General features: G+C 52.5%; 7 protein-coding genes across 7 annotated transcripts in view; 4 read left to right on the top strand and 3 right to left on the bottom strand.

The window, feature by feature from the left end:
* The window catches only part of SEPMUDRAFT_85476 (uncharacterized protein), a 2,681-nt gene extending 554 nt beyond the window's left edge, over window positions 1-2,127 (bottom strand). The window contains exons 1-2 of the mRNA XM_016910385.1: window positions 1,776-2,127; window positions 10-1,641 (exon numbers count right to left, since the gene is read on the bottom strand). Coding sequence (XP_016760579.1) covers window positions 538-1,641; window positions 1,776-1,844 — 1,173 coding nt within the window. The 5' untranslated portion in view covers window positions 1,845-2,127 and the 3' untranslated portion in view covers window positions 10-537. The remainder of the gene's footprint in view (window positions 1-9; window positions 1,642-1,775) is intronic.
* Window positions 2,128-2,330: 203 nt separating this feature from the next.
* SEPMUDRAFT_149127 (DDHD-domain-containing protein) lies at window positions 2,331-6,894 on the bottom strand. Its single transcript, XM_016905358.1, has one exon. It carries the CDS (start codon window positions 6,557-6,559, stop codon window positions 3,506-3,508), a length of 3,054 nt encoding a protein of 1,017 aa, XP_016760577.1. The 5' UTR covers window positions 6,560-6,894; the 3' UTR covers window positions 2,331-3,505.
* SEPMUDRAFT_8472 (uncharacterized protein) lies at window positions 2,441-3,283 on the top strand (the record flags this gene model as incomplete). The annotated part of the gene is made up of 2 exons (XM_016910363.1): window positions 2,441-2,507; window positions 2,547-3,283. Coding segments are annotated over 2 exons (804 nt in total), but the record flags the coding sequence as incomplete, so codon positions are not given.
* Window positions 6,895-7,125: 231 nt separating the features above from the next.
* SEPMUDRAFT_149126 (Thioesterase/thiol ester dehydrase-isomerase) lies at window positions 7,126-7,980 on the top strand. Its single transcript, XM_016905357.1, has 2 exons — window positions 7,126-7,139; window positions 7,260-7,980. The coding sequence occupies exon 2, from the start codon at window positions 7,272-7,274 to the stop codon at window positions 7,740-7,742; it is 471 nt and encodes a 156-aa protein (XP_016760576.1). The 5' UTR covers window positions 7,126-7,139; window positions 7,260-7,271; the 3' UTR covers window positions 7,743-7,980.
* Window positions 7,981-8,360: 380 nt separating this feature from the next.
* SEPMUDRAFT_45218 (uncharacterized protein) lies at window positions 8,361-8,997 on the top strand (the record flags this gene model as incomplete). Its single annotated transcript, XM_016908957.1, has 3 exons — window positions 8,361-8,430; window positions 8,484-8,657; window positions 8,735-8,997. The coding sequence occupies 3 exons, from the start codon at window positions 8,361-8,363 to the stop codon at window positions 8,995-8,997; spliced, it is 507 nt and encodes a 168-aa protein (XP_016760575.1).
* Window positions 8,998-9,671: 674 nt separating this feature from the next.
* Window positions 9,672-10,507, top strand: SEPMUDRAFT_141364 (Ribosomal_L44-domain-containing protein; the record flags this gene model as incomplete). The annotated part of the gene is made up of 4 exons (XM_016902962.1): window positions 9,672-9,674; window positions 10,041-10,133; window positions 10,229-10,413; window positions 10,468-10,507. The coding sequence occupies 4 exons, from the start codon at window positions 9,672-9,674 to the stop codon at window positions 10,505-10,507; spliced, it is 321 nt and encodes a 106-aa protein (XP_016760574.1).
* Window positions 10,508-10,766: 259 nt separating this feature from the next.
* On the bottom strand, window positions 10,767-14,355 carry SEPMUDRAFT_149122 (DNA repair protein). Its single transcript, XM_016905356.1, has one exon. The coding sequence runs from the start codon at window positions 14,234-14,236 to the stop codon at window positions 10,820-10,822; it is 3,417 nt and encodes a 1,138-aa protein (XP_016760573.1). The 5' UTR covers window positions 14,237-14,355; the 3' UTR covers window positions 10,767-10,819.
* Window positions 14,356-14,719: the final 364 nt, after the last annotated feature.

The raw sequence follows: 14,719 nt of genomic DNA, 5'->3' as shown, positions 1-14,719 counted from the left end.
GGTGGGGGGGGGGGGGGGGGGGGGGGGGGGGGGCTCTCTTTTCTCTCTTCTCTCTCTGCCCTCCTCCCTTGATTGGTCGTCGTCGTCGTCGCAAGGATGGATTAGATGCCATCAGATCTGCTTTTTTTGCTGCTCTCGAGTTTGGAGATATATGACTTTTGTTCGTCGCAGATCTGTCACTCAGTCCAGATGGGGAAGCTTGCATGCATGATTGGGTGTGCGAGCATCGATGGGTGGTAGGTAGGTAAATAGGTAAGGTAGAAGAGGACCTTGTTCGTTCGCAAGGGCACTGGGGTGCCGACCGACCAGCGTTCGTGAGCCGGACGCGGGGAGAGAGAGCAGCCCTGACATGGTCATTTTTCGTTCGTGGGTACTCCGGGGCGGTGGATGCTTCCTGTGTTTGATACGGTGGGGTCTTCCTCTCACTCAGTCCCATGATGCTTCTTCGTCGAAGAGGCGTTTTCGACGCAAGTCTCAAGTTTAGTGACAACCCCTCTTGCCCTCAGACTGGAACATCCCTTATCTGGTGAAAAGCCATCATTCAAACATGGTGTTACTCTCTACAGTCTTCACCCACGCCACCAAATCCAGAAAGTCGGGATCTCCTTCTGCGACAATCGGGGACAACTCGTCCGCAATTTGACGTCGTACTCCTCGAGCCCACCAGCGATGTTCGAGCTTCACGTACGTGACACTGTAGAGCAACACCACTGCGCACGCCAGCACATTCCTCTCACCCACCAGATCCCAAAATACCTGAGGGACCTCGACGAGCCAGGCCAGAATTCGAGATGGCTCGGGTTCACACAGCTGGAAGAGAATCTGTAATTTGCCAATGGCGACCAGACAGCCGGTAATCGGCTCGCGCTCCATCGACACCCCCGGACCAAACGGAACCACCACATCTTTCGCATCCGAGTTCGCTTTTGCTTTTGCTTTTGCGGTCAGCATGTCGAGGAAGGAGTCCAACCTGGGGGTGGGTTCACGATCCGGTTTGACGGCCCAGGTCAGGGCGGGAAAGAAGACATCGTAGTCTTGCGGGGAAATTAATTCTTTCGTCGCCAAGAGAATGGAGTAGGTTCCTCGCCACAGGTGGGATAACTGTCGAAACGTCTCGGAGGGCATGGAAGTTTCGGCACTGTCACAATCCACCGCACGGAAGGCCAGTGCAATGACTCCCAACTGGGAAGAGCAATGATACATGGCACGACATTCCGAGGCTTCTAGCTTCTGGACGCGTTGTCGCGTGGCGGCGATGGCTTGCGCCTGGTAGCGCATGGCATCTGCGATTCGCCATGGGGCTTCATTCGGCCGTAGGTGCGCGAGGTGGAGGGAGGTGATGGCAAAGACAATGTCGAGCAGGAACGCATGCTCAAAGGCGAGTCGGGGCAGCTCGATTCGCTTGTGATTCGGACCGTGATGCGTCAGTAAGGTCGAGTAGGTCTCGGCGGCGAAGTGATGCATCAGCTCCAACTGCTTGATGTGCAGTTGGTAGGAGATGGCGCTTCCATTTGCCTGGCCCAGTCCGCCCAGTCCGCCGCTCGAGTCCGGCGTGGACGCGATGCTGGGCGTCGGATGTCTGTACGAGCATTGCTCCTGTCGTCGCCTGCAGTTACTGCACGTCGGATGTTTTTCATCACACTGCGCGCACCGATGGGGCAAACTTGCTGTCAGCGCGCTGCGGTATCAAAACGACAACCGAGGGAAGGACAAAAAAGAGAGAGAGAGTTTACTCTCGGACGGGCATTTTTGCGGCCCTGTGATCGGCGGCGTACCTTGACTCTGCGGGCTTTGCATTGTATGCATCCCATACGACTTTTCACGTGCGATTTCCTCTCGCCCATGGTGGCGGCAACTCGTCTCTCTACACGCCCGCTATCGGTGCTGTTCCATCCCCCAGCGGCCCCAAGAATGAGCGTCACGTTGCCAGCCAGGCAGTCAGGCAGCCCAGCAGCAGGGCAATTGGAGAATGATGAGAACAATGGGAAATCTGAGAAGAGCAACTGATGAATGCGAGTGCGTAGGTAGGTCAGCAGCAGCGGTAACAGTAGCAGCAAGCAGCGTAGAGAATAGTAGGAATATAGTCGTAGTAGAGTTAAAGGTAGTAGTAGTACCTCGTTCGTAAATTTAGTTCTCCCAGGCCAAGGTGTACCGTTCGCCGTCTTCCCTCTATGTACGGGTCTCACAGGCAAAATGATAAATAAAAATAATACCTCACGACCAGTCACCACACTAAGACACGCATAAACGCAAATCGGCTCGAGTCAACTGCCGATACGGGCCTCATTTGAGCAGGGGTTCTTCAAGACATCCTAACCGTCACATGCACCGGACATGGATGACATGGTTTTTCTTTTCTATCGGTTCCCATAAAGCCCCGTCCAACCGAGCACTGAAAAAAGCTAAACACACATCATCATCATCATCATCATTCATGTCTTCTTTATGCGCCAAGTGCGCAAAGCCACTGGTGGTGGAAGTGCACGATGATGATGATGATGATGATGGTGATGCTGACGAGGATTTGGAAGTCCTCTCCGACGCAGAGGGAGACATCCCCATGAGTACGGATGATGGTGATGATGATGGTGATGAAGGTGCCACAGCCACCGTCCCAGACGACGTCCAACTCTCCTGCGGCCACCACTTCCACTGGGAATGCCTGCTCGATTCCTACGAAATCGAAACATGTCCCAAATGCGGCCGAAACATCACCACCCCAGCAGCAACAGCAGGATCTTCCTCATCTGCAACAACAACAACAACAACAACAGGAACCTCCTCTGACCCCCAAATCCTCGTCAATCTCCACAACGAAGGAGGTTTCCAATCCCAAATCGACATCTTCCCCATCCTGCAAGAAGAATCCTATTTGCACGCCTATCCCGAAGAGCGCAAATCTCGCGCCTTTCTCGAATTCTGCAAACAAGGCGATCATCGCGCCATTGCAGACTTGATTAAAAGCTGCAACACCAACAACAACAATAACCCAGAAGAACAACAAGAAGAAAACACCTCACCACCCGCTTCCCATATCCTCCGCTACCAGGACCCTCTCAATGGGATGCAATCCGGTCTCCACGCCGCAGTGGCCCACGGACATCGCGAAGTGGCCTGGCTGCTGTTATTATTGGCGTCAGAATTGCCTGAATTGGAATTCCCTGCTGTGGTGTATCAGGAGGCGGCGACGTTGGAGGTGATGCGGGGGGATCAGAGTGGGATGGTGGATATTCGGAGTTTGAAAGATGCGAGGGGTAGGACGGCGGAGGATCTGGCGAGGGAGCTTGCTGGTGCTGCTGGGGGGTGGGGGGTATGGAATGGATGGATTGGGAATGGGAGGTTGGCGATGCTGCCTTGATTGATACCGGTCTCTCTCTCTCTCTCTCCCTTGCTCTCACGCGGGGGTTGAAGGATAATGGGCGATGACGAAGAGGACAAGGCAGACGTGGACATACGAGTGACAAGGGACGTGGAAAGAGTGCACATTGTGTGGAACAGAGGCTACCTATGCTGAATCCCACTTGGGCTTCGCGGTTGTACTTCCACCACCAACACCACCACCACCAGAACCCGCGCTCGGCCGTGCCACGCGATGCCGACTCAATAGCTGCGAGAGAATAAAGTGGCTGACGTCCTCATCGCTCCAATACGACAGATGACTCGCAATAGCCGCGATCAAGTTAATGTCGAAAGCGCCTTCCTGAATAGCATAGTCCACGCGACCATTACTGTTCAGTCTTCTGACCTTGTCCTCTTCTTTTCTCAACTTCTTGCCTCGCTCTTCTGCCTCCTGCCATTCAGGAGTACCTTTGGTGCCTCCTGCTCCAAGATCCCGGTTCTCTGCATCATTCTGCACTGACTTCCGGCGTTTCTCAAAGTCGCTGTAGAGAGTGGTGAGCTCGTTGTCAATGAGCGTCGGAGGATGAAGTTGCTTGTTGTGAGAAGCCTGGACGTCTGCAGCGATTTGATCGTGTCTCGCTTGGCCAATAGGCTGAACTTCACCATCTCCCGCATTCAAAGTGGGAAGAACACCACCTGCAGTAATGTTTGTGCCAGCACCACTGCTGGTTGCGACTGGCACGTTTGTCCCTAGTCCCTTAGACAAGGGTACGCTGCTCTTGGCGGCTACGAGACCAGCCCTAGTAGGCTCTTCGCCGTACCCCAGCCCCCGCGTCAGCAAGCTTGACGCCATACTTGTCCACATGCTGCTGACACTTTGACTGACTCGGGAGCCTATGCCGGTCAGACCCTGTCCGACAGGCGCACCAAAGATGCCTCGCTTCGTGTAGGGCAAGGGCTGCGGCTTCAGTGCCGCCATTGCAGGCGAAATGAGAGGCTCCACGCGGTACGAAATCGGATCCGTAGGATGGAAGATATTGAACATCTGGTCGCACTTTGGCCTTGCCACGGGATTCTCGCCTTGTACATGTGCAGGCGTCACATCCTTTTGCTTCTTTGAAGGTGCTCCCAGCATGGGATCTTCCATACTGCCCACATGGCTACCAGCACGATTGTGCTGACCAGTCTTTTGACGAGCTGCAATCGTGCGCCCATTGAGCATTTGGAACAGACCAACAGGCGACCCGAGTGCATAGAAGTCCTCCACCTCAAAGTCGAGCTTCATGTTGGGCTCGCCTCTTCGCTTAGGCTGTCGATCCTGTCGGCATAGGATGTCGAACATGATTGCGCTGCCCAGGGAGTGCCCAATAAAAGACACTTTGCCCTGGAATCTGGGGTTTCGCTCCATGAACAAATGGTATATTCTATTCAGCTCGCTGAGCACAAGACTGGAGATGTGGTCCTTGTATGCTGGCGAATCATAAAGCAGAATATCCAGAGCGAGATCTGTAATGAGGTTGCGAACAGCAGGCACGCCGTCCACCGTGATATCTTCCAGGTTTGGATAGTCCTCATCGTCAATATCAGTATCGCCTAGATCGTGCTCTTTGCGATTGTGCCGTAGACTTTGCTTGGGGAAATCGAGCAGATGTCGCCATGCGATTGGCAGGACTTGCACTCGGCTGTTGACCGATTCTGCACCGTCGAGCTCGGAATTCAGAGCTTTGAGATCTGGTGACTCTGCGTAAACTGCTTTGATCGTCTTGCGCAAAGTGTTCACATCGTGCACGAAGTTCACACTTTCGATGCGAAGGCCCAGCCGTTGACCTATTCCATGGGTGACGAGAATCAGGTGCTCGATATCACGACCTTGCTCATCTCCCTCGGTCTCGCGATAGTCATCTTCTATTTCCCGTTCATCACGTTTCCGTGCCTCTTCTTCTTGCTTGGCACGATCTTCACTTTGACTCGGATTCTCCATCAGAGCTGACATCTGACGTTGAAGCGATAGTCGCATGTTCTCGGATGTGCTAACCCGCTCAATCTTGCTCTCCCCCACGTCTTCACCTGTCTGGTCGTCTTTCGACGCCTTCGATTTGTCCTCGGCCATCTTTCCAGTCTTCTCGTCTTTGCTCTCCTTCTTTTGCTCGGGATTCACCCATCCGCGGGTGACTTTGACACCTGCGAACCCGGACGTGAATCGCTGATATACAGTGTAATTCATCCGTGTCATCCAATCGTCGGTCAATAGCCAAGCGGTAGTAGCGTCCTGATAGGTTACCACACTGTTCATGTGTGCTCCGAACAGCCGATACGTATTCTGCGCATGCTCATCTCGCGAACTCTCGGTAGGCTTACCTGCTGCTACAGAGTCTTCTACAGCCTTCTTACGAAGATCTGAGCTGGATCCCTTGGACGGGATAGTCTGCTCTGTTAGCGCACTGATATCTTGCCCTGGCGTCCATGAAGTTGGTCTTGACTTCGGTTGCGAAGCTGATCGTGCTTTTAGTGGTATATCCTTCTGCGGTGGCGGTAGCTTCCAAGCTTTTACTTTCAGGTAACCCTCTTCTAGCTGCGCGGCCAGGTTCTCATCGCACGGCCGCTGTACACTTCCATCTTGGTAGAACCACGTCCCTCTGCGAACATCGTACACTGGGCCATGCCAATACGCCGGCCCTAGCTCTCGCTGCTCCACGTCTACATCGAAGAGATAGTCCTCGTTGACTGGCACCTTGATGCTCGTGGTAGTATTGCCAGCTGTGCGCTCCTTTAGGCTTGCATTACTCGGTTTGCCGTCTAGTCGTCCTTGCGTCATATCCCCACTGGGTGTCCTCGTCTTGTCATCTGCATCTTCATCCTCCAACAGCTTCTGGAATGCTGCTTCAATCGCCTTCGAGTCTGTTTTCGAGAACGAAGCATACTTCTTCGGCACTCCAGGTGGCTTCTCGTCCTCCTTCACTACTCCGCTGAGGTTGGGTCGTCTTTTGGGCACATCTACGGCGTGGAACCATTGTGGTCGTAGCCTGGGGCAATCTCGAGGATACTTCCGCAGGCTCAGTCGGTGTCTATGGCTGATTACATGGTCTGCTCCCTTTTGTTGTTGCAATGGTGCTGGTTCTGGCTCTCCATCTTTGTCTTTACTGGGCATGATTGTTGGACTTCGTGTCCAAGGTGACAGCTTGCTCAGATAGCTCCTCCCGCTCTCCTCCTGGGCAGCCATATTGGGCGTGTTGTCGGCCCATTGAGCAGGCCCTGTCTTTGGCTGGGTCGCTGACCTGCCTTTGTGTTCAGAGTCGCACACCAATGAAGGTAAACTCTTCCTAACGGTCTGTGCCCAGCCAGAGAGCCCTGGAAGGCGATCGAGACGCGCCAATTTGACTGCGTTTCGTGTAAAGGGGAAGTGGGAGAGAATAAAAGCGATCGTCGCAGCTGATTCTAGGCAACTAAGCTTCCGGTTGCATCACGCGTCTCGCCAAATATCCACAATACGAGCATGTCTTAGGAGCCAAAGGAGAGCAAGGAGCAAGAGAAGAAGGGGAGGTAGAAGAAGGAGGAGAAGAAGAAGAAGAAGAGGAAGAAGAGAGCGAGAAGGAGAAGGAAAGCGCGAGACAGCAATACTCAACTGGTATAAGAGGAGCGCGTAGTGAGCAGCCAACAATAATCAATAATGGAGCGTGGTGTCCACTGTCCAGCTGTTTTCGACGTCACGATGAAGAAGCTCCAAGCAAGCTTTTTCTACTACTGAGGCGCGCACGGCTGATGGCAAACTTCTCGCACCGCTCAAATCTCCGTTTTCAAAGGTACAACCGCCGCACAACACCCTCCCAAAATCACCACTGCACGTCACGCGCTTCTCTGCCACTCTCCTCGTGGCCGATGTAGTCGTGGTGTATCTGCAGATGACTGACACGCATGCATAGCAATCGCCCATCATGACTGGTGAGAAAAGTCAGGAGCACCTGCACATCGAGGAACTCGTGCGTACCAAGCTGCCTACGTCCCCCATCTACAAGTTCCTCTTGACGCCCATCGTCATCACCGATGTCACCAAAGGGCACGTCGTCGCCAGACTGCCTCTCTCACAGGATCACATGAACAGTGGAGGCAGTCTGCACGGCTCGGTGTCAGCCACGATTGTTGACTGGGCTGGCGGCATGGCAGTATCCAGCTGGGACTTGCGCTCAGGCAGCGGAGTCTCCTTGGACATCCACATCACTTATCAGAGTGGCGCCAAGGTTGGCGAAGAGATTGAGATCGAAGGCATTGCAGAACGTGTTGGTGGCAATGTTGCCTTTACACGAGTCAACATCTTCAAGGTGATGGACGGTAAGAGAGGCAATCTCGTGGCCACTGGCACGCATACCAAGTTCGTGAAAGGATCGGAACCAAAGAAGGTTGCATGATCTTCCACAATCACCACGCTACGCTTGCGCAACGTACCTTGCATGTTCTTTCCTTACCTATAACCCTTTCTTCTTTGCGCCTACACATGCACTCACGATCTGTGAATGGGCTCACTCGGAACGGGGAAATTAAACTGTCTTCCACTTTAGAACCTGCCAGTGAGCTTCGGCCCTGAGCTGGCAGGAATTAGGAGTTGACAACATCTCATCAATACAAGTCCAATTTACTTTACATGGCGAAACATTTGCTCAATACACGAGAATCATCACATCATCTCTTCATACCAACATGCGCCAATCGTTGCCGCCACGTTGTACCGGCCTGGCCTTGTCCATCCATCAGGGCTGTGGTGGACTTTTCGGTTTTACCGGAGTCCGACCAGTAGACTCCTCACGTAAGTATCGACGCGATCAACATCGCTGTAAACCACACTATACCACCGCGATCAAACCCCCATGTCGCCATCAATCATAGGAGCGTAACACGTAGAGAAGTACTTAAGTCTGGCATTCACTTCCTGATTACGCATTCCATCTTGCCCTCTCACCCAACTAAGCTTCAAACGCGTCCTCCGCGAACCAATACCCCCAAACCTCGAGCTAAAACATCTTGCAACGATGAGCTTTGCCCAAAAGCTGGTGCCCGCAGCGGCACTGATTGGTCTTTCAAGCGCGTCCTTTCTCACGGGTATGCCTACAGCGGAGTCTTCAACAAATGGCATACAGCTGATTGGGGAACAGCCTACATTTACTCCTTCTCAGTCCTGACAATTCCAGTCGTGGAGACAGGCGCCACGAAAGACTCAGCTACCTTTACTGCAAAGCAATGGAGCAAAGCGTTCAACCTCGGAAAGTCATTTGCACCACCTTTTGCCATCACCTGCGCAGCATGCTTTGGATTTCTAGCGTTCCAGAGTACGTATCGCGTATCACCAATCGCATAGTCGCACCACTCTTGCTAACATCCATTACTATAGCACGAGGAATCGCAGGCCGCTATCCAATATCTCCTTCAGTCCTATACGCAACAGCAGCAGTCATCGCACCCTCCATCGTCCCCTACACAATCGCAGTCATGGGCCCTACAACTCTCACACCTCTCGAAGCTAGAGCCACGGGAGCTTCTGGTGCACCTGGTGACCAGGAAACACTCGATTTGATCAAGAAGTGGAGTGGGCAGAATACTGTGCGAGCTGGAATGGTTGGCACTGCGGCTGTCATGAGTGCTTTGGCCATTCTTGCCCAGGTAGCGTAGAAGATCTGAATATCCTGTTGATTTGGGGAGATTTGCTGAGACAGTGTCTACTCAGACTAAAGGATATAATGGGCTGTCGAAGTTGGGACAGGCTGCTGCACAACAGGTGAAGCCGGCCAGTCCTCTTGGAGCACAGATCAAGGCAACGAGGAGTATGAGTACCAAGGCTGGGATAAGGAAGTGAGGGTGGTGCTGTTGGTGATATGAGAAGGCGGGGTTTGAAGCCAGGAGAAGTGAGGAGTCTACGATACCACTTTTACGACGACATTTCTTATATAATACCTCGAAGCGCAGCATTGAAGAGAATGTAAAGCCATACCATTACCAGCTCCAATCGGCATTATGGTCCACTCCAGACTTGCTGCCACGATCGAGGATTGTACAGCTTTGCAAGTCTCCGTTGAGACAGATGCCGATTGGCTAAGTATTGTCCGATGATTTGTGCCTAGCCATAAATGCCACAAAAGCTCCGATGCTGTCGTTAATGTCGCACAAACATAGAACGCTTGTGAGTGAAGGCATCGCGAAATCATGTGATCTGTGCCTGAGGAAACAACAAATTCTTGGCGAGACCTCCACCGATTTTCAACTCCGCATTTGCAGGAACATCAGAAGATACAGGACTTCCACTCTACACCACCCAACGACCTCAACACCGGAGCAATACCGCCAAGATGGTAAGAAACAGCTCAAAGTCACTACGATGAACGAACAGCGCCGCTCTCCGATTCGCAATGGTATCGCAAGAGGAGGATGATTGAATGGAAGCATGAAAAAGATGGATGAGGCAAGACTCTGCAAAGATGCGCATTGTGCGCATGCATGCACTGTGCTATGAGAAGCCAAATAGACAGGAAGAAGCAGTAGACAAAAGGATACACACATACCATATGCGGAACACCTTTCGCGTCCTCGTGGCGCAAAAAGGTGGATGGGATTCATTTCCCATCGGAGAGCCGCGTTGAAGACCATTCGTTGTTCAACGTGACGTCCCTGAATAAAGAAAAGACCATGTCGCTAACCACGCATGTCTTATTTAACAGGTGAACGTACCAAAGACTCGCCGCACCTACTGCAAGGGCAAGGACTGCAAGAAGCACACCCAGCACAAGGTCACCCAGTACAAGGCTGGAAAGGTATGATAACACTCTTCCTTGAATGGAGAGAAGAAGAGGCTTTGCTCTCTTCCTCACTCGTTATATTTCTGCATAATATTGACGCTCTTCTATAGGCCTCCCTGTTCGCTCAGGGTAAGAGACGTTACGACCGCAAGCAATCCGGTTATGGTGGTCAGACCAAGCCTGTGTTCCACAAGAAGGCCAAGACGACCAAGAAGGTCGTGCTCCGATTAGAGTGTACTCAGTGCAAGACCAAGGCACAGCTCGCACTCAAGCGTTGCAAGCACTTCGAGTTGGGGTACGTTCATTCCACTTCCAGTGTGCACAACATTCGTACTGACATCATTTGCAGTGGTGACAAGAAGACCAAGGGTGCCGCTCTTGTCTTCTAGATGCTCTCTTCATCCTCCTTATGATTATGGCGTACGGCTGAGGGACTTTGGGACGAACTGTGAAGTGGCGTGTAGAGACTCGAACAGAGATATCACAGGCAGCTCGCATCGAATTCATGACCACATGCTTGACGCAAACATCACTTTCTTCTTCACTCATCTACATCTGTTCCTGCAATGCAACTTCAACGACTCACAGGCAAGCTTCTCTCAATATTCACCCGTTGAATTCATTCAGCCCTTCATGGCTTACCGAGAAGATCAATATTGGTTGTGACATTGCATTATTCGTTATCGTCCTCGACTCAAACATCACTCAAACACAACACACCCCAACCCTCTTTCCCTCGCAGCATCCTGCACACCACTCCTCGTCCTCCCCAACGCATCCGTCCAACCATTCAGTACATCTTCAGGCACATCCTCACCATGTTCTTCAATCACCCAAGCCATCCATTTCACCAATTTGACAGCTTTATCCAAATCCCTCTCGTCTAGAACTACAGCTTTCAAATATGTAATCAGCGCATCCACATCCTCGACAAAAGGCGCTTCATCCTGAAATTCTTGGAACCATGCACTAATCGCACTGCGTAATTCGGGCAATGTGCTGAGTTTTTGACTCGTGAAAGTCGGTTGGGGAGGTCGAGGAGGGAGGAGGAAAGAATGTTGTTGTCGTTGTGGATGCTGTTCTGGCAGACCCGAATCCGAATCTGTCACGACTATCGAAGTTTCTTTCTTGTTGTTGACATTGAGCCATGAATTCTTCTTCGGTCGTTGATGCAGCGAAGTATCAATTCCGCCCGTGCGCTGTAAACGTTCTTGTCGCTGCTGCGCGAGGATTTCCTTGCGAAGCTCTGCGGGCAATGCGGCGAGGACTTCTGGGTCGAGCTGCTGCTCTTCTTCGACTTCGGATGCAGATTTTTTGGACGAATGGGAGGCTACTGCTTCGGATATGGCAGGTATGGGCGCGCTGTGAGCAATGAAGTTGGACTGTGTTAAGGTGGATCGGTCGTTTGCGACTTTTCGTAAACGAGAAGTGAGATTTTTGGCGCCTTTTGGACGTCCACGACCACGTTTGACTACTGGGGGAGGGGGTGGCAGTGTACGATTTTTGCGAGGCGATTGCGGTAGTACACATTGGTCGCCTTGTCTGCTTGGGCCTGCTTGGGGCTTTTTGTAGAAACCAAGCACCTCAGCTCGAAGGTCTGCGGGTAATGCGTTGAGGATGCTGAGGTCAAGCTGCGATTGTGGCGGCACAATGGTCGCTGGTGAATGGGCTCTCGACGGGGGTAGAGAGTCTTTCGTATCGGCAAGTCTCAGCTTCGGAATGACCTCTGGTGCTGGCGGAGCCTCTTCTACTTCTTCGACGCCAGCCTTGACGTGCACCTGGCGAGCGAGCTTGGCTCGAATATCCTCAGGGAGTTCAGCAAGGACGGCAGGGTCGACTTGGGTCGGCAGTACAAACTGCGTGCCCAACACATTCAGTGGTTTCTTGCTTGGTGTTCCAGGATTGGCTGGACGGAATGCTGCGCTTGGCTTGTTGGCTTCAGCGATGCGCTTCTTTGGCGGCGTGTGGCCTTCATCCTGGATGTCATCTCTCGGGACTACTGGCGGTACAGATGGTGCAGCTTTCGAAAAGCCAGGGCCGGCTTTGAACTGCAATCGTCGTTGACTGCCTTGATCCGCACCCTCAGCGCCAACCTTGATCTGGTCCAGCTTTTGCATCTGTATGCCTATGCCTCGCAGCTCGCCTGGCGAAATGTTGAACGACTTGATCAAAGCAATTGCCTCTCTCGCGATCAGTGCGTGGTCATTGGTGGCAACGCCGAGCTGCAAGCTTTTGTTGAAGACATCGCATTTGCCATGTCCCAGATGTTTTGGTGGATCCAAAGGGGCATCTGCAGCACGCTTCATGACCTTCATGGTCAATTGTCGGCCTTTAACCCGCTCCTTCATAAGACGTTTGTGCAGCTCGCCGCACAACCCACTCATGAACTCGTCCACCTGCTCCTGGTTCTCAAAGCGCACGCCCCAATTGACCTCCGCGGATACAGACTTGCGCACGACCTGTTCTCCAACTTCTGTTTTGTCAATTCCGCGAGCATATTCGTAGATTTTCTCCCCAGTTTTCGGGCCAAGGGTGTTGATCAGCTTCTCTTTCGATGTTTCGCGGACATCTTTGACCAATTTGATGCCAATCTCTTCCAGTTTGCCACCAATGCTCCAAGCGACCCCTGGAAGCTTCTGCACTTCTAATTGCCCAATGAATTCCAGCACATCGTCTGGCTTGATCTGGTACTGTCCAGCAGGCTTGGCTTTGCGCAAAGCAATTTTAGCCTGTAGTATATTGGCCCCGATGCCGACGGAGACAGCACAACCAGTTTTTTGAAGAACTTCATCTCGGAGTGCTTGCGCTATCTCATCAGCTCTACTCTGTTCCCGATGCACCGCACCCTCATCACGCCTGACACCATCAGTGCCACTGCCAGTGAAGCACATCACACTGATGTCTACGAGAGCCTCGTCAATGCTGACACTCTGCACGATGCCTCCAGTAGCCATGATGGCATCGTAGAATTTGCGACTCGCGTCCTCGTACCCTGGGAAGTCGTAAGGTAATATCTTTATGCTTGGGCAGAGCTCCTGTGCGCGTTTCATCCACATGCCGTTGCTGACGCCAAATTTTCGTGCTGGGTAATTACAGCTCGCGATTTCAGAACCAGAACCACCACCATGTGCGACCGCAACAGGCTTGTCTTTGTATTGAGGACATTTCTTCAATGAGATTGCAGCAAAAAAGCTGTCGAAATCAACATGCATCACATAGCGTCTCTGCCCGGGCTGCCGTTTCTGTTTGGCCTTTTGGGAGGAGGACTTCTCGGAAGCCAGTGCCTGAAGCTGGGATTTGAGATCGGCCTTCCAGGTAGAGAGATGGTGTAGTCGCGACTCGCGATAATACTGTTCCAGAAAGTCGGGGTGGACCACGGTGGACTTTCGAATCTTCGGATCAGATAGTATCAAGGCATTGTGCTCTTCCGCAGTCATGGCAGCCAGCTTGGTGGGAGAAATGTTCTTCAGTACTTCAGAATTCCTGATAAGAGAATGCGTGTAATCTGGTTCCTGTGAGCCTTCGCGTGGCCTCAAGACAGATTGGTGCCCAGGGGGCGGCTCTGGTTCGATTGCCTCCGGACTCTGCGCCTCGATTTCCACCTTTGCCTCTTCCTGCGGCGGCGACATCGGACTTGTGGGAGGGGGCGTCTGCGGTCCACCTGCGACTTCCGGTGCGCGCGAGCCGCCGTCGTCCTGATCAGTTGGCAAATTTTCGGCCTCATTCAGTGCCTGCTCAACGGAACTCGTAATATCTGGCAGTCCAAATTCATCATCATCATCTATCTCTTCAATGTCAGGGGTGACAGTTTGTGTAAGTAAGGGCGGTTTACTAGGTGCGGTCGACTGTGATCCACGCAGTTGACTTGTGTACCAACTCGCGTCTGTCTGCTCACGGTAGCCCCGCGTGGCTTTGTTCACCTGGCTCACGACTTGTCCATTGTCGAAGCCGAGAACCTTCTGGGCCACGCCTTCGTCCACAACTCGATACGTATCCCAGGGGAGCAGCTTGCCAGCCTTGATACTGTCGACAACCCAAGCAGGCTTTACAATTCGATAGCGCTTGAACTCTTCCTTCTTTTTGCGAGTTAAATTGCTCGCGATGATGTGAGTGACCATAGTCTTGCCATCCAGATACTGAATGAAGCCGCCTCCATGCTGAACGATCAAAGTATGAAGATCGTGTAGAGAGGGTTGGGTGTAACCGTTGACATGGCAAACCACTCCCCTGAAGATCTGGGGTTTGTCTTGCGATCGTGCTCGGAGATCTGCATCGAGGTTTTGGAGTTTGGTCTTCTTGCGCCGGAAGTAGTCCTTGAAGCCGCCGAACTTGGAGGCCTCATATTCCTCTCCAGTCTCGTCGGTGAAGTCGTGGTTTTCTATGCATTTCCGCACCAGAGTGCTCTTCTGCTCCAGCCGTGAACCCATCGTGTCGCTGGTCGGGCATTGTTTGGAACCGTGCTAGGAGATGAGGGTGGCGACTGAGATGCAGATGAAGTGTGTCGAGTGTTCGTTGCGCGATCATTTAGAACATCATCGCCACGGTATAGGAGCAAACCCATCTCCAGCCTGCTGTTCACAAAAACTTGTGAATTTCTTTGT

This window comes from Sphaerulina musiva (genome assembly GCF_000320565.1).
Source record: "Sphaerulina musiva SO2202 unplaced genomic scaffold SEPMUscaffold_5, whole genome shotgun sequence".
Lineage (NCBI taxonomy): Eukaryota > Fungi > Ascomycota > Dothideomycetes > Mycosphaerellales > Mycosphaerellaceae > Sphaerulina > Sphaerulina musiva.
The sequence above is the reverse complement of the archived record's forward strand: the minus strand, read 5'-3'. Positions and strand labels throughout refer to the sequence as shown.